Source organism: Phyllopteryx taeniolatus, chromosome 11 (assembly GCF_024500385.1).
Source record: "Phyllopteryx taeniolatus isolate TA_2022b chromosome 11, UOR_Ptae_1.2, whole genome shotgun sequence".
Taxonomy (NCBI): Eukaryota; Metazoa; Chordata; class Actinopteri; order Syngnathiformes; family Syngnathidae; genus Phyllopteryx; species Phyllopteryx taeniolatus.
In genome coordinates, this window is record NC_084512.1 from 13,146,096 (window position 1) to 13,168,026 (window position 21,931).

General features: G+C 40.6%; 1 protein-coding gene and 1 long non-coding RNA gene across 2 annotated transcripts in view; one reads left to right on the forward strand and one right to left on the reverse strand.

Annotated features, from left to right (window-relative positions):
* itga9 (integrin, alpha 9) overlaps positions 1 to 21,931 on the reverse strand; it is a 62,448-nt gene that overhangs the window by 35,074 nt on the left and 5,443 nt on the right. The window contains exons 4-15 of the mRNA XM_061789995.1: positions 18,865 to 18,988; positions 13,518 to 13,585; positions 10,800 to 10,929; positions 10,634 to 10,719; positions 10,486 to 10,548; positions 9,966 to 10,103; positions 9,551 to 9,656; positions 8,248 to 8,342; positions 7,005 to 7,095; positions 6,632 to 6,677; positions 6,391 to 6,542; positions 4,233 to 4,393 (exon numbers count right to left, since the gene is read on the reverse strand). Of these exons, the coding sequence (XP_061645979.1) occupies positions 4,233 to 4,393; positions 6,391 to 6,542; positions 6,632 to 6,677; positions 7,005 to 7,095; positions 8,248 to 8,342; positions 9,551 to 9,656; positions 9,966 to 10,103; positions 10,486 to 10,548; positions 10,634 to 10,719; positions 10,800 to 10,929; positions 13,518 to 13,585; positions 18,865 to 18,988 (1,260 nt within the window). The remainder of the gene's footprint in view (positions 1 to 4,232; positions 4,394 to 6,390; positions 6,543 to 6,631; positions 6,678 to 7,004; positions 7,096 to 8,247; positions 8,343 to 9,550; positions 9,657 to 9,965; positions 10,104 to 10,485; positions 10,549 to 10,633; positions 10,720 to 10,799; positions 10,930 to 13,517; positions 13,586 to 18,864; positions 18,989 to 21,931) is intronic.
* LOC133485757 (uncharacterized) lies at positions 13,087 to 16,452 on the forward strand. Its single transcript, XR_009790796.1, has 3 exons — positions 13,087 to 13,225; positions 13,679 to 13,826; positions 16,137 to 16,452. It is a non-coding gene; the product is annotated as an uncharacterized LOC133485757 (long non-coding RNA).

Genomic DNA, 21,931 nt, shown 5'->3' on the forward strand with positions numbered 1-21,931 from the left:
CAGCACTGTCACGTGACTGTTGCAATATGATCTACTAGTGGATTGGGGGAGAAGAAAATTAGCATGTTCTTGCTTGTGGAAAGAAAATGTAGTGGAGACCACAGATCATTAGAAAGAGTAACTACCTCATACCACATTAGAGTATATGATGCTGCCTACTGGTTTGGAGAATGAAATGAGAGACATTAGTCTGTTTACAAAAGGAATCAAACCTGCATTCACCTTTTGGACGGTGGGGGTGGGGAGATTAAACAAACAAAAAACGTTTTTAAAGAATGTAGGAGCAATTAAATGAAAAAGTTATTTAAACAATGTTAAGAATCATAACTCTCTTGGTCAATGCGAGTTCAAAGCCACTTCCCATTTAGCTGTTTTGCCATAACTAGATCCTGAATATAGTTCTTTAGCTGCTACATGTACCTTTACTTTTTTCGTTAGGTAATTTATAATAGATGTTACTGGCTAATTTTATGTTGAGTGGTGCTGAGCAGAAATGTCTTTCAGTGCTTTTTTTCCCTGAAAACAGCTGCTCAAAAGCTGATTATGAAATAAAATGAGAAGTGGTGAGGTATCCTCCCCGTGACCAGCAGCGAAAGACGATGTTCTTCTAACTACTGTGTTGTTGCCAAGCAAATGTTAGTGGGGCAGTGGAATATAGGCCAGAGTATAGTACACATGTTTGGGATGTAGCAAGCAGGACACTTTACAAGCTAAATTAAACGGACAACTGTTGGAGGCAGGGCTTTAGGGGCCTATTTTAGCTCCTCCTTGGAGACAGAGATGCTTCAACTGAGCTACAAAACACCAGCCAATGCCCACAAACGCTCTTTCTGTGAGTTCAAGGCACACGTGCACAAGCCTGATGACGGCCTGATGGGAAAAAAAAGACACGTATGACGATGGACATTTTGCAAAAGATGTAAATAAGTCATAAGCATGACATATGACCAGAGGCAAAGTTCAGGAGAAGTGCAGAGCACCTTTAAAAGGGATTAGTTAAAAGGGTTTGTTTACTAGGACGAGCTATGACTCAACTGAATCAAAGCAATGCAAACCATGTAGCCTCTATGCATAGACATAGTGAATAATAACTATGCTATAGTGAGACAGCCTGTTTATCACAAAGTAATGCAACACCGCACCTGTTGTTCCATTGAACATTCTGCAATTGTGAAGAGCGCATAGAGTTGGAATCGATTCCACGCCAGCTGTATTAAAGACAGCTATGTGAACCACTGTACAACCAACACATCATTGTGGTGATAGTGCCATTCATCCAGCTTGCACAGAAATACCTCTGATCAGCTACTAGCCAATTCCTGCAAATCATTCTACAATCAATTACATTTTTTTCAGTTTATATTAGGAATCATATTTGTTTCCAAGGTGTTATTGGAATTGAAGGCTTTTGTTATTTACATTTTGTGCATGCACGCGGAACTAAGCATAACAAAGCTGTTTCAGTGGAAAATAGTCCAGTTTGAACAAATATAGTGTTTAGCTTTCCATGGGGTTTCCTACTAAATGTTCCGACAAGAACATGTTGGACTTCAGTATGTTGTCACCTAAAAAGTCAGGTATCTTTAATTAAAAATGTATATCCTGATATGCTGAAACTTCAAGAAGTGTTTATAATGGCACAATACACTCAAACCTCACTACACCATAAAAGGATATCAATTATTCCAAATCACACTGTAGAATTTGGTTTGCCATGGCTCATTGGCACACAGCACCTCTGGTCATTTAAATCCTAATTACTCATAATTGTTCAAAACTATTTTTTTCTCCAACAGGGGCAAAAGCAAGTGTGCGGTTTATTTAGTCAAAAATAACCAAACATGGACCATCTGGACGGCTGGTATGCTGCAAGTCTATGCCAACGAAAACATGTTGAAAATGGTCAACATGAAAGACTTGCATAATTTCAGGAGGTAATACTGAATATGTGCTGAAGTATAAGCCTCTGCATACCTGCTGTTATGTTATATGTTTTCTCAAACTTTGGTGATTTTCTGAGCTGCCGGTCTAGACTTTCAGTTGAACTCAGACGGTAGAAATTGAGCATGTCTGTTCCAGTCCTGTGCAATTTCCAAAACAAATTCAACTTAAACAGTGTATTATTATGTTTCGCTTAAATAGCGTTTAAAACCAATCTATTCGGTCAACAAATAGGGCTGACAGACAATCTGAGGAGCTGCAATTATGTGTTTTTTACTTTTGATAGCTCAAAGTCAATGTCCAACAACTCTCACACATCATGGCTCAAGAAATCAACTTCGACGTGAAGCTGACATATGAAAAACACAAGTCTTACACCCTACGGAGGCACTCACCCCTATTCTTTGTTTCTACTGTAGTGTATACAATATGACTCCCTACTGAGGCTTACAACCTACCCATAAAGATGCAACTGGGAACCCAGATGCTTTCCATTAGCATACCTCTTCTGGGGAATGGGAGGACTGGCTGGTGGATGTGGGAAAACTTGAGAAAGATAAATGATGCCAATGGTCAGGAAGACTCCTTGAAAGGGCAACTAGATCCGCTCTGATAATACTGATTCTTTAACGTTTAGGACAAACACATGCTGGAAAAGAGTAAAGAGTCATGGCAGGTAATGATGTGTGCCCCCCTTCACCTTTCTCTAAGACATTGAGCATGTGCTAGTGCTGTAATTTTCGATACCGCCAACACACACTGGATTAGACACCACCAAAGGTGGCATTGTCCGTGCAGGATGACCTATAGGTAAGACTGTGTCATTTCAAATTGTACACTTCACCACATTATATTTCAGCCAACTATGTCTCCTATCCTTGAGCCTCAGTGACATGTGACAAACCAATAAGTTTTCAGAGATTTTCTAATTTTCACATTACATACAATGGGTGTGCTTGCCAGTTGGAGATGTTGTGGAATGTCAAATGTCAGCTGGGAGAGCCGAGTCTACACAAGATACACATACTGTAGTTGACTTTTTCACTTTTACTATTCGACATATCAATATATCGTAATCCTAGTAAAAAAATAAAAAAAATAATAATAATAATAATACAAAACTTAGTAGAACTGCAGGAGAACAAAATATCAATATTGTGATACGTTTTGGATTCACTCGTTGAAGGAAACTAGCCATCCAGGCCTCAATGAAGATTTTCACCTTTCACCCTTTTTGTGATCACCTTGAATCATATGTTACGTACCTATGAATCATATCTGCTTTTCCTTTTGATGTGGTTGCCCACAGAAAACCATAGCCAGGAATTATATGTGCCACTTTTTTTTCTTCTTTTTTAAAAATATCGATATTATAGCTGTCCAACTTCCAATGTTATCACAATTTGACCCTTTAATACACTTTTTAATTTGTATTTATTTTTTTATATTGATATTATAGCTGTCCAACTTCCAATGTTATCACAATTTGACCCTTTAATACACTTTTTAATTTGTATATATTTATTTTTTTATATTGATATTATAGCTGTCCAACTTCCAATGTTATCACAATTTGACCCTTTAATACACTTTTTAATAAAATAAAAGAGATGTGACGATAACATGGATTTAAATCCTGTTTGCTCCATCATGTGATGCTCATTATTGTGAGCGTAAGTCACCAAGGAGAGGTAGGTCGCCAAGCGTCCCACTGAGAAAGTGCTCTGTAAAAATGGTCATGAAATTTACAAGCATGCACTATGGGCTTCCGTGTTTAAGGAAGGGTAGCATGGCCAGTGCCCTCAGGACGTGGACCCTCCCTGTGGTTGCAAAGCTTAATCACAGCGGAACACAATAGAGGGACTGTGATGACAAAGGGGACTTTGTTTCTGTCTCTTTCTGAGACATGTACATTTGAAGCTAGGAAAACACAGCCCTATGACAGCATGATTTCACCAGCCATCAAGCGCATGACTGTAACATTAACCTCAGCAACTGGTGGTGGAGAGGCTGGCGATATTCTCATAGCCTCCACATTTTGTGATGTTGCTTACTTGATTGTGAGTTTTTCTTGTTTGTATTAAACAGTGTAAACATTTTAACTGGAAAAGTGTGCACTTGACCTCTCAAATAAACAGATGAAGATAAAAACAAACTTCTGAGGGAAACAGTTTCAATGTCACATTGCATGATGAGTGTTTCCGTCGTGGGAAACAAAATGAGCGACTATTTGAGGGAGTTAGCAGCAAAGAAAACAAGCCAACATGAAGACCAGACACGTCCAAACTTACTTTGACATAGGCAGTGTAGCGCTGGCACTCGTTCTTGTTGACGTCCAGGCTGAGTTTCTGGCTCTTCTGACTGATCTGAGAGCCGCTTTGAATGAAGTATACCCGTGAAGGCAGGCTCTTTTGTCTCTTATCCACATCAGCCGTCAGGTTGTAGAGCAGCTCTAAACCAGATCACATGTACAGTGTCAATTAATGCCAATGGGCAACACTTTGAATGGTTTAGTTTACTTTTGAATGCCATTTGGGAAACTTAATGGCAATCGGTAGAGCGCAGATCTCTAGGGCCCTGCGATGGCTGAAAAATCTGACCAAAGATTCCTTCTGTACATACTGCACTTGAAATCTGCCATTAAGGCTGTATTTACACTTCAAGGTACCCAATTCCATTTTTCTCCCATTTGGCCCTAAAAACCTACCAGAATCAGATATCCTCAAATCCCAATTAGATGATCAAATGTGAATAGAATTCAGATATTAGTTGAAGATCTACCAATTTGACCACAGTGTAAAGCAGAGATGGATTACAATCTGAAAATAAAAAGAAAGATAGCTTGATGGCACATAGACCATTAAAGGGAAAAGGGAATACAATTATGAGAGGATTTGAGTAATGCAGATGTTATCTGCCTTTGCACTTATAGTATTTAGGACCATTCTGAAAATTTGCTGGTAAAGATGAACAAATGTGAAATAACATTCACCAAATAATTTATCCAAATTTGATGGAGAATTCAGATATTAGTTGAAGATCTACCAATTTGACCACAGTGTAAAGCAGAGATGGATTACAATCTGAAAATAAAAAGAAAGATAGCTTGATGGCACATAGACCATTAAAGGGAAAAGGGAATACAATTATGAGAGGATTTGAGTAATGCAGATGTTATCTGCCTTTGCACTTATAGTATTTAGGACCATTCTGAAAATTTGCTGGTAAAGATGAACAAATGTGAAATAACATTCACCAAATAATTTATCCAAATTTGATGGAGTCGTCCTTGGTCCATGGCCCACCCCTCCAGAATGTTTTGTGGAAATTAGTTAATTAAGTTAGCTCAATGACAAAGCGGAGCAATAAGAACCAACAGTCCTTGGCGGAGTAGTGGTGATTTGAGATCGTTACTCATCTCCACAGACTGGAGCTAAATCCTAGGTGGCTTATAAAAGGAGTTATTTTGATTCTGAGATGACTTAAGCAGAACTTTGTGTAATAATGGAGCTTAAGGTGAGAAGATGATGAAAAACATTGTAAAAAGGAAACCAATCCTCCAGCTGGTCAAGCAGTGTACTGTATGTTTTATTACACCCCTGCTGGTTCCACCCCTTTAGTGATGGAGAAAATGAACAACTACTGTACTTTGAAGAAGAATCATAAGTGTAAGGTCAAGTGTTACTGGTGTTTCTGAGAAAACTATATACACGCCTCTTCTCATTCAAATTCCAGTACCGTGAATGAATCAGCCTCAGTCTATAGTAATTGCTTCACAGGGTGTTACACTGGTAAAACACTGGGAGGGGTGGCAAACACACCCAGGTAGGACCGAACCCCTCTGTTTCCTCCATCTAGTCGAGGCAGAGCCATTAGCTCACTTTCATTGTGGACGTCACCATACACATGGCGCAGCACTTTCCATGCGCTTTGCCAGAAGGCCAAACAGAAAAGCTTTATTCCGGCAAGCTAGGACGCAGCCATTATGCAACACGGCTCTTACTCCCCTGGGGTGGGAACTGGGAGAGACCACACCCAAACACTGAAACAGGACAGTACCTCAGCGCTCTACGCCACCATACGCGCTCAGCAAAGGCTAAACACACAGACTCTCTTCCTGTCCAGGCAGAATTGCTCAACATGATCCTTGTTTAAAAGGTTCCTTCTGTTTAAATTACCAGCAAAAGGTCAAGAAGCAAGAATTTTACTTGAGCAACAGCACCAGTAAACGCCAATGGGATTTTTGGCTTTCAACATTATTTTCACATTACATGCTGAATTGAGAGGGGGCAGGGTGCAAAAATGTTGATCTCAAGCTGCCACAACTCTAAAGTGTTTCAAGTAGCTGAGTTAGTTAGTTAGTTTTCTTTAAATGTTAAGGCACTTGTGGAAATATGATGGAGATGGACTATGTGCGTGAAACCTACTGATGTGTTCTCTCATCCTCACCTATTTGTCCAGGAAGTTGTCTTCCATGGAAGTGCATGCAGACTGTGATATTGAAGCAATTCATGTGCTGGCCCTCGTGGCAATGAGGTACAGAAATGTTGATGGACACAGGCAAGAAGATGGAGACGTCCACTGTAATGACAGGCCGGGACCTTGCACCACATGGATCATCAATAAGTGTAAGTCAAAGAAAGACATTGCCACTTTGACTATGACAAACTCAAGTGTAACAGTTCCTCACCTCAGTAGCACCACACTATCCGTCATGAACGCTCCAATTGTGACATCTGCAACAAGAACACGCCACAGAAATTGATCATAGCAACATATGACATTTACATATGCCATCATTTGCGACACCTGCAACTGATAAACAAAGAGTCATTGAGTCATTCTGGTTCAAATTGAATGATGTCTGAGGAATGCTCTCAACAAAATGCATCTGTCACGAGTCTATAGTGAGGCGCTTGCAGGAGAATGAGAGTCAAAACTTGTGACTTTGAAAAGACAAATATTTAATGTTCTTTTTCTTTGCTTGTTGAGGTTTTCATTTCAATTTTATGATGTGGTTGGGAAAATCTATCAAACCTCAATCCCAACCGATATGACCCTACCTGTGTATCCATTGCCGTCCATGTCCACACTGCCAGATATTGCCTGTCCAAACATCTGGAGACCAGGATTGACACTGCGCCCAGTTATTTTCTGTAACACAAGATAGCACCCGATAAAACACACAGTTCAAGCTAACATGAACACTGAGTGACTTCCACTTTGCTTTGTGTTTGTTTTTCCACAGTAACAGATTTAAAAGCACTTGAGGTCAAGTCAAAGAGCAGTTATTAATAAAGAGTAATTATCAAAACATGTCAAAATATGGAATGGAGGGTCCCAACGTTGCCTTTTACATAAAAAAGTGGTAGATCAAATTCAGCTCCACTATTATTGTAAACATGTGTTTTTGAGAAGAAAGAAAGCTAAACACATATCTTAGAACACACACATACACAATATAATACACAAATAGATTTTAGTTCCTGACTGTAATCTCAACATAAAGCTTCATATTCTTGCAAGGCACAGGCTAAATAGCTAATGTAACTGTTGCAGGTAATGATAGCTAACACATGATCATCACAGCTGCATGCATCTATTGCTTATTCATATTGCACGATCCTCTTAAAATATCATTTGAATCAGAATTTTTGTTTTCCATGGTCTGGCCTATTAGCAATGAAACAAATTTGACCTTTCATGCCAGTTCGCTACATCTTGACAATCCCAAAACCTATCACTCCAGTGTGTTACTTGTCCAAAGAAAATTACAAATACAAATGTGTCCTAATGAGCAGGCCTTCGGTGCAATGCAGATGCTAACAAAAGCAATATCACGAGCCTACGCTTTTAGTATAACACTAGGCTAAGCTAATCGTGGTCAGGATGCTAGCCCCCAAAACAGGAAATCATAACGTTCCTGTCACCAAAATGAAAAATGTCAGTCTAATCCACAGATGGAATATGATTACTGTAATACATTACACCACTCTCATCTGTGGGTGAAGATATTGTTGTAACCATTCAGCAGTCACAATTAAAGCATTATGGTCTAAAATTGGACATTACGCTCGTCATTTTCAGCATGGAAACACATTGTGGGTCAAAATAGTCATAGCTCAGTTAAAAGCTTTGGAGGACTCGCATTAATTCCCAAGACCGCATCCTCCTCTCAATTCTTTATTACCTCGAGTTGTTATTCGACACACGTGCATGGTTGGTGACCATATGTTTTTTATCTAAAATTTGAGCATGCAGCCTACATTATACATGCATTTGTGCACATTAATGGCAATGTCTTACCATGGAATATTTGCTGATGATTCCCGTGGCATCTCCGTGATAGATATAAACAGCTCCTCCATAGTCGTCCTCTTTCGGTGCTCCTATGGCTACGTCTGCAGGGAAACATATGCCAATGCAGTGCAACAACGGCAGGCTGTGTTTGGGAAGCATGGAGGCTTTAGTGTGTGTTTACTTTCTGCTGGACAGTACACACTAGACCCAAAAACAGATAGCTATAGACTCCTAATAGACAATTAAGTGTTGTTAGTGGCTGTAAAACGTTGTGCGACCTCTGAGAGAGTGGAAACAAAACTATAAAGCTTCGGCAAGAGCAGTGAAAGAACATTACCATACTGTATCTCATTTCCACAGAAAAAGCCACATAAGCGTCAATGCAGCGAAATGCACCAAAGCAGAAATCATAAAAGGGGATGGCGCGTTTAAGTAACTAACACAATAATTAACTAATTATGACTAGACAAGGCATTTATTAAAAAAAAATCTCATTTTTACAGATGTTCCTTGAAATTAAATGGTAACCCTGTCAGTCAGTCAGTCTGGCTCTTTTTTTTTTCTATTTATGAGGCTTATAATGATGATAGGTTCTAACATGATTTATAACTGCTAGCGTTCATTTCCCCCTCCCCCTCACACACACACAAACACTGTGCCAGGCTGCAGGCCGAGAGACGGACAAAACAGGGAAATGGTGTTGCGTGAGAAGGGTGCCAGGTCGAACCCGGGGAGCAAAGCCAGGTAAGAGCCAGAAAAATACACAGTTTGTACATCTTAATGGAATGTCAGAATGACAGTTTGAGCTGCAGTTATGGCCTCCCATTGCCTTTAAGTCAACAAAACAGGACCATTTTATTAACTTTCTGACCTCTTACCGGTTGCTCCTCTTTCAAAAATGCTACACGTGCCATGAGCGTGACCAAGAATGGTAGTTATTTACAGTTAATGAAATTACTTCCTTGATTCCACATATAAGTACACACAAGATCACTTAATATTTTACTTCTGACTCAAGAGACTCGAAAAAAATGACTAGTCACTGTAAAGTGATTACTTTTCGTTGATAGGGCTGTGTACTTTCCAGCTGCACAATTTGTGAATGCAATAATTGTTTACAAAATAACTTCATTATCTTGAGCATACATTGCTATTGTCCAATGAGCATAGTTAACTGCACAGTCAGAAATAGGACTATGTACCAAGTACCAATTACTTCATGGCCACTATACCACCTGAGCCGTGCTGCCCTATGGTGGCCCTAAAGCCACGGAGTAAGTGGAGCGTGATGCTATTACTTTACACTGACCTTGATAGCCATCGTCATCGATGTCTCCAATCGAGGAAATGCACTCTCCAAAGTGTGCGTTGTAAGCATTGTCCCCGGTCAAAAAAGCCTGCTCCTCCATCACCCCCTGAAACAACAAAAGCAGGCAGGTGATGAGGAATAAAGACACACAGAACGCATGATGTTGAACGGAAGCTCATGATGGAATCATGCAGAGCTCCGAAACAAAATAACTTGTATGCGGTGAAAGAAAACTCCTGCACGCATAACAGCAGTATAACTCGAAATTAATAGCTTCAGAAATTGCATGTGAATACTGAGAAAGAGTCCCGCTAATGTGGAACCAATTTCTTTTGACTTTTTTATAATGTTTCATAACTCTGGAGCTCATACTGTACATGCTATAACTGTGCTGACCCACGAGATCCCCACTTACATTGCCCTTGCTGAGGTACACAGATACGCGGCCCTCATCCCGTAGCTGGCTGTGCATGGGTGCCCCCACCAGCAGGTCTGACAGGCCGTCCTTATTCAGATCAACTGCACACAATGAGGAGCCAAAGTAAGAGCCCATCTGGAACCAAGCCGAGCCACAGAGCATTGGGTCAGATCACAGACATTTCTTTTCTATTTCATCACTGACATATGCAGACAGTCTGACTGATGGTACAATATGTTGCCTTGTAAAGGTGCATCAATATCAAAGGAATAGCTCAACATGTATAAAAAAAAAACTATCCAGGTAAAGACTCCTTAAAAATGTCACGTCAGTTGAGCCCAAAATGATTCATCCCCAAATTTTGACTGAATAGTTATTTGGTGAATGGTTATCGTTCACTTAGATCTAAACATAGCAGTATTAGATTGTCTAAACAGCATCATAGTCCCTTAAGGCAGACTCTGCATAGTAATTTAAAACACCAGTGAGTGCATTTAAACCACATTTAAAGTCATACCATTTTCCCTGAAGCTTGAAAACTCTTCACCAAAGATACACCGTCAATTTTGAAAATGTAAACCTGAGCAAAAATAAAATAAAAAAAACATGATCAGTGTTGCAAACAGCACCTGCTTGAAAATAAAGCAGAAAGATGAGGTCACTACCTTCCCACTGCCGTTGTGCTGAGGGGCCCCCGCAGCTATGTCAATCACATTAGGAGAGGAGAAGTGTCCTGCAGTCACAGCGTAGCCTGCAGACACAGGTAGAGTCAGCTGTCTTCGGTTTGTTGGGCTTTTACATTCACACTAATTCTTATTAACAGCCTCTCACCAAGGTAGCTGTATCTGTGGGAGTCAACATCATCTTTGTTTGGACTGTAGAAGGTGTCAGACGTCAGGTTGTAAACCTTAATTGTTCCGGTCCAGTAGTACGACCCAGGGGCACCCATCACCACCAGCTCCTGAAAATGAACCCCCACCACGTTCATTCAGATACTTCTGTTTGTGGCCGTGAATTACCTTCCATCTGCACAGCGAAAGTTGAAAAGTCCTGCAGGGTGGAATTTTGGTTAACCGAAGGCCACAGCCGGTTGTACGCTATCTGCTGCAAAACCACCCAGTCAGAGGCCAAGAAGCGTGACTAGGAATGCGGAGCCCGTGCAAAATTGACAGCTGTAAGGATGACTTCTTTAGTCACGGCTTTGCGCTGTAATAGTTTGATGCCATTCTAGCAGGGACCGGCAAATGACAATTAAGAGAGGCCACATTATTTATTTCAAATGCTTCTACAGTCTCTCTTCTTTTATCAAATTAGGCTCCACGCAAACTTTCAACAAGGTACAAGAAAAAAAAACATCCTCCTCTATTGTGTCACCAATGACACCAGGTTATGGTAGCCCAGTCACAGGCACACACAGTCTTAGCAATCATTCACAGATGCCAAACATCTGGCGACCGGTGAGCCCCTGGATCTTGGTGGAGACAAGGTTAACATTTAACAGTTGGACATCTTTTCAAAGAATTCCATACATTCTTTCAGGAGTGAAGGCTTGTTGGTGGGGGGTGGAGTGTCATTCAAATGCCTTAACAGCTCAACAGTGATCCTTTGTTGATAGAAGTGTTTGATGATGTCGCTTTTATAATTTAAAACCACACTTTCTATACTCATTCCCAAAATAAAAACAAAAATTGTACAGTTGAGGCCAAAACATTTGATAGCTATGGAAAGCCGTTTGAGCGTTTAGTTGATTTACAGCTTAAAGGTCCATGTACTAGTACACTCTTTGACCTCATAAGTAAGACAATTCAGCACACTAGTAGAAAGAATAGGGCGCACTAATCGAACATACTAGTAACTTTTTTTCCCACTATTCCTGCCACTTTTGGCTTACGAGTACGCAATAAAACCTTACTAGTCAACTACTGTGCTGCATTTGTAACACTTCTATTATTCTATTCGTCCAATTAGTAGGCATGTGTCACACATTAGTAGCCTCCTGGACTTTACGAGTAGGACCAAAATACCCACTAGTAGTTTTGCCTCATGTAGTAACATGTAGTTGTCCTACTAGTATGCCGAGGTTGTCATACTAGTATGCAGAAATGACATACAGTAATGGAAAAAACTTTACTCTTAAGACACAGTCGTTCTACTAATGCGCTGAATTGTCTTACAAGTGAAGACAAACAGCATACTAGTATACAGACCTTGAGCTGGATATCAGAGATATCGAAAAAATGCTCAAGCAGCTTTCCACTGGCAGCTGTGTTTTTACTGCTTCCAGATTTCTCATTGGAAAAACACGCTTTTCTTATAAATGTGTGCATGAAGTTAATATTAACAATTTTGACCCATCTTCCGAACAACTGGCTCAGGCATACCAACATCTACATCCAAAATCTATCTATTTCTATTTCTATTGAAATGCGTGTAATATTCTACAGTAAATATTTCGATCTATATGCTGCATGTACACTGATTAATCTGTATATTGTGTTCTATGGAACTGAATCAGCCTTTCCCGAATTTATTGTTGGATCTCGTCAGTTTTGGGGAAAATGCTTTGCCAATTAGCAATGCTAAGGCAGAGTGTATTATTGTTGTTTACATTTTAGTGGTTAGCTTCTTTTTACACTTGTTTGACCATTTTATTTTTTTAAATGACATACAATGCATTACGTTTTCATCATAGCGTCTTAATATTAACTGGTGAACTTATTTTTACACGTGTATGACTGTTAAGAATTGTAAAGTAACAGTACCGCGCTTCAACCAGTAACAAGTATGTACAGTAATTAAGATGATTTAAAACATCACATTTTATCATCGATGGGAGTAACATTTATTTCAAACGAAGACGTCAATGATCGCCTCTGCCTAAATTGAATGTGATTGCAATTCGAGACTGACTGCTTCTAAGTACCAGGAAAGAATTATATTGTCAATGTATAGAAAACTTAATGTTGGTCACTCTGTTGGTCACATTTTAATGTATACCTTATATGCACACTACAGTACATTTCACAGATAGAAGCAGTTTGACCTCATCTGTTCTGCTCACTTGGGCTTCACTGCGGCTGTTTAAGGATGGAGTGCTGTACAAAAAGCTATTGTGCGACAGTGGATGATGTCATCGGTCGGTATTGCAACCCCGCTATATTGGGAAAAGGGAAACGTGTGTTTTCTTCATCGTTTTATCGCCTGGAAGTACCCCATAGGTGAATAGAGGCTGCTGCAGCCAATGGAAACTGGATACTGTAAGTTGGCAGTGATCAGGCAACATGAATGCCTTATTATCTTACAAGTTCGATTTCCACATTTCATTTCACATCTTAAAAGACCTAGTCAGCAAACATGAAAAATATTCTCAAGATCCCAAAGAGTCAAGGAGCAAAAATTGACTTTCGCAGTGTTCAAATAAAACACTTTGAGGAGAGCAATTAGGCAAGGAGTCATTTTAAGTATACACTATGAAAACATTAAATACACATCATTTGTCCATTGTATGTGTTAGGGAGATTAAGAAGATGAACAAGTACTGTTACTGACCTCTCTAAAAACTCCCGCTATCCCAGCTTGGCAGGAGCCGTGCTCTTCCCCATACTTCTGCTTATAATCTGGACACAATAAACAAACCACAAATTATTTCACTGTGTGCGTGATCCAACATTTACTGGAGTTTTCTCTCTCGCCATTCCATATGGAGCTAGTCAAGGAGCTAGTCACATCCAAGAGGAATCTGGGGGAGCAGAGCGTAGGCAGAAAGGAGAAGTGCAACATCCAACCAGACCACTCACTTTGAGGGGGACGCTCTCAGGTTACAAAAAAAGCTCAACATGGATCAGCTGAAAGTGCACAGTAAGTTGAATATAACACAAATCACAAGTCTTGCTTTGCCACTGCTGCAAATCGTAAGTTAAGGAAGGACGTGAGACTCAGTAAACGACACTGGCAGTACAAATGCATTCTATCTTTTTGGAATAGCGGGCATGGATCAAATTAAAGTGTACTTTTGTTGGACTTGCAGAAGGGAGATCACACTTCACTCTACCTGTTTTCAGAGGCTCAAAAGGAGACGTGTGGCTCTGTGACAGCTCAATGCACGCAGATCACATGACAAAAATGTTATCGCACACTCATAAGTCGTAAAGAAGCTGGTCCCCAACACGATTGAGGGTTTAAGAAAAAAACACAACCTAAATGCCCTTGGGTCCTTATCAGGGTTTACGTAAACACCGGCCACTAGTGCACGCTGGTGGATTTCAGCAGTGGCTAGTCACATTGCCTCTCCCACTAGTCGCTTTGCCAGGTTGAGTTTTTAGTCAATTGTGGCAAAATGTTTTGGGCAGACGACGATGATGAGGCATTGTGGCTTTTATATGATATTCTTTACTTCAAAGAGCAATGACATGCATTACGCACTAGATTTCACAATTTTGCGACAATGAGGCAGGTCATAAATCAGAACACAAAACTCACTTACTGTGCTTAAATATATAAACCAACAGTTAGTGAACAATAATAAAATAAGTACTTCTTTTCCTTTCGGCTTGTCCCATTTGGGGTCGCCACAGCGTGTCATCTTTTTCCATGTAAGCCTATCTACTACATCTTCACACAGCCATAAGTATTCAGACCCTTTGTTCAGTATTTAGTAGAAGCACCCTTTTGAGCTAATGCAGCCATGAGTCTTTTTGGGAATGATGCAACAAGTTTTTCACACCTGGATTCTCTGCCATTCCTCCTTGCAGATCCTCTCCAGTTCTGTCAGGTTGGATGGTGAACATTGGTAGACAGCAATTTTCAGGTCCCTCCAGAGATGCTCAATTGGGTTTAAGTCAGGGCTGTGGCTGGGCCACTCAAGAACAGTCACGGAGTTGTTCTGAAGCCACTCCTTTGTTGTTTTAGCTGAGTGCTTCGAGTCATTGTCATGTTGGAAGGTGAACCTTCGGCCCAGTCTGAGGTCCTGAGCACTCTGGAGAAGGTTTTGTCCAGGATATCCCTGTACTTGGCCGCATTCATCTTTTCTTCGATTGCAACCAGTCTCCCTGTCCCTGCAGCTGAAAAACACCCCCACAGCACGATGCTGTCACCACCATGCTTCACTGTTGGGACTGTATTGGACAGATGACCATTTCCTGTTTTTTTTCCACCCATACCGCTTAGAATTAAGGCCAAAAAGTTCTATCTTGGTCTCATCAGACTAGAGAATCTTATTTCTCACCATATTGGGGTCCTTCAGATGTTTTTTAGCAAACTCCATGCGGGCTTTCATGTGTCTTGCACTGAGTAGAGGCTTCCGTCGGGCAACTCTGCCGTAAAGCCCCGACTGGTGGAGGGCTGCAGTGATGGTTGACTTTCTAGAACTTTCTCCCATCTCCCGACTGCATCTCCGGAGCTGAGCCACAGTGATCTTTGGGTTCTTCTTTACCTCTCTCCCCAAGGCTCTTCTCCCTCGATTGCTCAGTTTGGCCGGACGGCCAGCTCTGGGAAGGGTTCTGGTCGTCCCAAATGTCTTCCATTGAAGGATTATGGAAGCCACTGTGCTCTTAGGAACCTTAAGTGGAGCAGAATTTTTTTTGTAACCTTGGCTAGATCTGTGCCTTGCCACAATTCTGTCTCTAAGATCTTACGGGCAGTTCCTTTGACCTCATGATTCTCATTTGCTCTGACACACACTGTGAGCTGTAATGTCTTATATAGACAGGTGTGTGGCTTTTCTAATCAAGACCAATCAGTATAATCAAACACAGCTAGACTCCAATGAAGGTACAGAACCATCTTAAGGATGATCAAAAGAAATGGACAGCACCTGAGTTAAATATATGAGTGTCACAGCAAAGGGTCTGAATACTTATGGCTGTGTAATATTTCAGTTTTTCTTTTTTAATAAATCTCCCAAATTTCAACAATAAATTTTTTTTCCTGTCAATATGGGGTGCTGTGTGTACATTAATGAGGGAAAAAAATTAACTTAAATGATTTTAGCAAATTGCTGCAATATAACAAAGTGAAACTTTTAAGGGAGTCTGAATACTTTCCGTACCCACTGTATATTTAAATGTTAAAAAAAAACATATATATATATATATATATATATAAAGAACCACAGCAGCAGCAACAGGTCTTTTTTTCTGCCCTCACCCGCTTTTCCAAATCCACCTGCAGGGCAGACGTCCGCTCTCTTGCGGACAGCGAGTAAGCACTCTGAGGCGGGCAGGCCAGTGGGAAGCACCGGTCTCTGGCTGGTTCTCTTTTCTTCCCTTTGCTTCCCAGGCTCCCGCCCCGCAACTTCCACGCGACACTTCTTCATAAAAGTGACACTAAATACTCAAAGTACTCGTCAAATAAAGTTTCCATAACTGGTTTGTTATTTCAGGGAGTGATAATATATTTCCAATTCTCTATTTTCCATGTGTAAGATGGGTTTTTTATATATATATTTTTTTATGTTGTTATTTGACACTACAAACACACAGCTTTTATTTTGGTATTTCCATTTCTTGGCAGTGTAGACTTGTATATTACCTAATATTTAGTTCGACGGAAAACATTTAGATTTAGCATTTAACATTTAAATATATTTTAACATTTAGTTTTAATAATTATATATAAATTTAAGATTTATATTTAGAAATAGATTTTAACATTATATATATATATATATATATATATATATATATATATATATATATATATATATATATATATATATATATATTTAACAATTGTTTAAATTTACATATAAATATTTTCTATATATTTAACATTTACATATATATATATATATATATATATATATATTTGACATTTTGATTGAAGATTTATATTTAGATATATATTTAACATTTAAATTGGAGATTTCGGTGTGCCATTTAATATTTGGATTCAACTATAAATTGACAAATATTGTTCTAAATGTGCTGAAAAGTAACTCTGGAAAATTCACACCAATTTTTTAAACATGTTTTGAAGCTAAATGTGACTAAATGTTGATGTTATTTTTGGCGTGAGCAGCTTTACAAATGGCACATCTGGACGTAGCCAAACCATCGAAGTCTGCTTTCCCTAACTTTGTCTACAAAACATCTAACCTTGGCTGTCCCTCTGATGACCTAATTTCTAATTTTATCCCACCTGGTCACTCCTAGAGAGGACCTGAACATCTTCATTTCTGCCACTTCCAGCTCTGCTTCCTGTTGTCTTTTCAGGGTAACTGTTTCTAATCCGTACATCATGGCTGGCCTCCCCACTGTCTTTTAAAAAGTGCCCTTCATCGTAGCAGAGACTCTTCTGTCACATAACACACTTGATACCTTCCTCCACCCGTTGGACACATTTCTTCACTTCCTTACCACACTCACCATTGCTCTGGACAGTTGACCCCAAGTATTTAAAGTCCTCCACCCTCGCTATCGCTTACCCAGTAGCCTCACTCTTCCCCCTCCACCCCTCTCATCCATGCACATATACTGTATTCTCTTTTACTGTACTTTGGCTAATCTTCATTCCTCTCCTTTCCAGTGCATGCATCCACCTTTCTAAATGTTCCTCCACCTGCTATCTGCTTTTACTGCAGATCACAATGTCATCTGCGAACATCATGGTCCATGGGGACTCCAGTCTAACCTCCTCTGTCAGTCTATCCATCACCACTGTAAACAGCAAGGGGCTCAGGGTTGATCCCTGATGCAGTCCCACCTCCCCCCTAAACTCATCTGTCACACCTACAGCACACCTCACCACTGTTCTGCTGCCCTCGTACATGTCCTGTACGAGTCTAACATACATGGGGCATAGCCACTAATTACATTATACATAACACCCTTAATTTCAAGTTTCAGACTCATCACTCGATCTGACACGCTTTTCACCTCTAAGACATTCTTTGTTAATTCTTCCTTTAAAATAACCCCTACTAAATTTCTCTTCCCATTAGTAACATAATTTGAACCCTGTCCCTAAGCTTCTACTAGCCTTACTGCCTTTCCACCTGCTCTCCAGGACACACAACATTTCTAACTTTCTTTTAATTATCATGTTAACCAACTCCTTAGCTTTTCCTGTCATAGTCCCAGCATTTGATATGGCCTGCTGGACTTTACTATTCTAATTTGATGTAACATGTTGTAACGTGTGTGTGTTTGTGGTGATCAATAAAATCACGGTGCTCAAGGTCCAACGTTAAGCCTATCGGACCACCATGAGCCAAGTTACGGTGGCCCTGTCAGAACCTGCACTGGCCCCATATATTCACGCTAGAATACGTTAAGTTTTAGTGATTATTTCATATTGAGCATCTTATACTGTATTATTTAAGACCTTTTAATTTAAGGAATTATTAGTACAATTTCATTCAATGGCTCTGTACTAACCTCACTAAAATCAAGGCATTGCAACTGCACATATTAATAATAACTCTTGAAAGAATAAATCAATTATGTTAAAATATTTACTTAGGACTGACATTCCAACAATGCTCTATCTTGTGTCTTGATGTTCTGTACACTATGTATAATTATATATCAATATATATGTTTATGCATATTGTAAAATATTGGCTGGCTCGTGTGAGGCTAAGTTTAGGGGATTAATTTAGGGCAGCATTTGTGTGTGTAGGTCATGGCAACGGTTTGACCTGGGAAGAATTAATGCAGTAAACACTGTTTTTAAATTGGAACAACTTGGAAGAATTGTGTTTGCATTTGGAGGGTCCACTTTATTTAACGCTATGCCTTTTACTTTTAATGAGTAAAATAATGGTGCAATGTTATGGGCTCGCTTCCATGTTGCAAGATGAGAAGAATTGTTGTTTTAAATAAAACGAGGTGGGCTGCCTCTGCCATGTAAAAGAGACAACATCTGAAATTATAACATGTCATGTGGTCCACGATACCTTCATAACATGGGATGAGCGGCTGCGTCCTGCCCTGGAGATTTGATGGGATGATGGAGCAGTATCCATGCGGAAGGATATGCTCCGAGTCATAGTAGACGTTTTTCCAGCGATGGGCGCAGGCCTGCGGGAAATAAAATACAACTTTTACTTTTTTAATCTGGGTACAGAAAGCAGATTGACCTCGACCGCATTGTATTTGCTCAAGACACTCTCGCGCTGGGCTGGAGTCAGTGGGTCTCGGAGGATGTGGAACCATCTTCAATGGAGGCGGAAGTTCCACTCTGCAGGGTGCATAGCTCAGATGCAGCCCTCACAGCATGCAACATGCAGTGAGGAGGAATTGTATCTAATTTAAGGAATACAAAAGCCTAAAGCAACAAACATTTGACCTTAAAATAACATTGAAATCATTTGTATGGTACACTGGCTTGTAATCGGGAGAATAGTGTCTCGTTCACTGCTATGATGACCCTGGATCATCTTTAGTGGTCTATAATATTGGTGGACCCGCCAGGACACCACTCATGTTAGTGCCAATGGCAGAAAGTCAGATCCAGCGAGGCCTTTTCTGCTGGCCTGAACACCATCAGAAGCACGGACCTACGTTTACCATCTAGATTGTAATATATGGTCCATGAAATTGGATTGATTTATTCTAGTCTCGCGGCACCGGTAAGATGTCTGCCTTACCGTTCTGAGGACCCGGGTTCACAAGTGTTCAGTGTCAAGAAAAGGCCCCTCTGATAGCTACTTCTGTTTGACCCCATTTTGTATCTGCTTTGTCCATATTTGGCTAAAACCGCCCCCTTTCCTCTGATTGGTTGCCTCCGTGTAGAAGACCCAATTGTGAGAGCACACGTGTTTGTTATGTTGACAGCACTGGCTCGGGAGCGGAAAGGGAAGGCAGAGATATTCGCTAGTGACGTAGATAAGCTCGAGAAATTCCAATGACCTGATTTCAGGCCTCTCGGCAGAAAAACGTATGAAATTCAGGAATGCCTGGACGATTTTAATTGATATTTCACGTTTACTGAGAGACCTGCGATTGGCTGGCGACCAGTTCAGGGTGTATCCCGCCTCTCGCCCGAAGATAGCTGGATTAGGCTCCAGCACGCCCGCGACCCTCGTGAGGATAAGCGGACTCTAGTGAGGGTAAGCGGAATAGAAAATGGATGGATGGATGAATGGCTGTTTACTGAGGCACCATAGAGCCAATATTACATCCCAAATACTAGAAAAAGTTGGGATGGTAAAATATGGCACCTTTAAGAGGTGGATTAAGTTAGGCAAATCCTGACTGTTCCCCAGTAAATCGCTTTACACATACAGGGAAATAACCATTTGCGCTCATATTCAGACTTAATTCACCTCACCTGTAACTACTCCATCATAAACTTAAGTGGCACTAGAATGACCTGAAAGAAAGAATCTTAAGTGGCGCCACAGCTATTGTCATGTTCTTGTTCAGTGAGAGGCTTGGAAGAAAGATGTGCCAAGCAGCCAGTTCTCCCCTGATGTGTTGTAATATGAGCTCATTCAGATGACGAGGAAAAAAAAAATGTTAAAAAGGGCTTTACAGCAGTTTAGCAACACATGGGCTATGGAAAGTCAACACCTCTCTTTTATCATATACCTATCGAGACAGCCGCAACACATCGCAGCCAAAGGTTGTGTAACTTCTCACTCACATTCCTGACACTGGAGCCAGGGGTAATAGCTTGATACAAAGTCATTCCAACAGATTCCACCAGTGTGTATACAAAAATATATTCATACAGGTTGAACAGGCCTAAGAAGGACCTGGACATCGTCTGAGAGAGAAAGATTCCTCCAATTTTTCCTCCCTGAGCTGGAAGTCAGCCGGAAGGGTGTTCAAGCCAATGAGTATTTACAGTAAATCTGAGTCACTCACAATGATTTTGAAACTTGCATGACTGACTTGCAAACCCATTGTAAGAGGTGTCTCGAGATTAATAAAGATCCACCTCAGAGGGGTTGAAGCCTAGACAAACCTGCTAATCTATCATGTGAACATACCTGTTGTAGATGCAAAATTATTTTTCTTTTGACAGTCCTCTCTCAACTACTTTGAATATTAAAACCTCACAATGTTTAGTAGTTATACAACTGGTAAGACACAAACTGTACATGCAAGCTGATGAGGCTTTTTAAGCTTTAGTTTAGCTTTAGTTAAGTGTAGAAATATTTAGAGGAAATGCATATGTTTCAAATAACACATTGGTCCAAATCAAGGTTTCATTCCAATTTTGATATATACTTGCAGTACACTATTGCACCCAGGACTTTTCCTGATTCATCAGTGCTACAACTCGACCGACTCCCATTTTCAAGACAGCTGCACCCATGAAGCCAAGCTTTGCCTTCTGCAAAAACATCCCAAAAAGTGAGATTCAGAAATGGATGGAACACTCAGAAAGTAAGTACCGTATTTGCACGACCATAAGGCGCACTTAAAAGTCTTAAATTCTCGCCAAAATGGACGGGGCGCCTTATAATGTGGCGTGCCTTATAATGCAGCACGCCTTGTGTGTGTGCACCAAGTTCCAAAATCTGTAAATGTTGTTGTGTGACTTTAATGAGCGCTCTGCTTGACTGACATTTCCTGCCGACACGCTGCTTATATAGAGGAAAGGCGGACGTGACTGAGGACAGCATGCGGACGTTAAAGGGGGAAGGGTGCGCATGACAGAGGAGGCTAAAGACACGCCCCCAGTAGGTATATAGTTCCGGTATGGGCATTGGTTTGGCTAAGGACCCCCGAAAATGGTACCTACGAAGAGACACGCTCACGTAGCACAGTTTAAACTGCAAGCTATCAGTTACGTGGAGGAACATGGGAATCGAGCAGCTGCGAGAGAATTCAAGATCAACGAATCCATGGTTCGCAAGTGGAGGAAGCAGGAAAACGAGCTTCGCCAAGTCAAGAAGACGAAGCTGAGTTTCCGCGGAAACGAGGCGAGGTGGCCCGAGTTGGAAGACCAACTCAAGAAATGGATTAATGAGCAAAGAACAGCCGGGAGAAGCGTCTCTAGAGTCACCATTC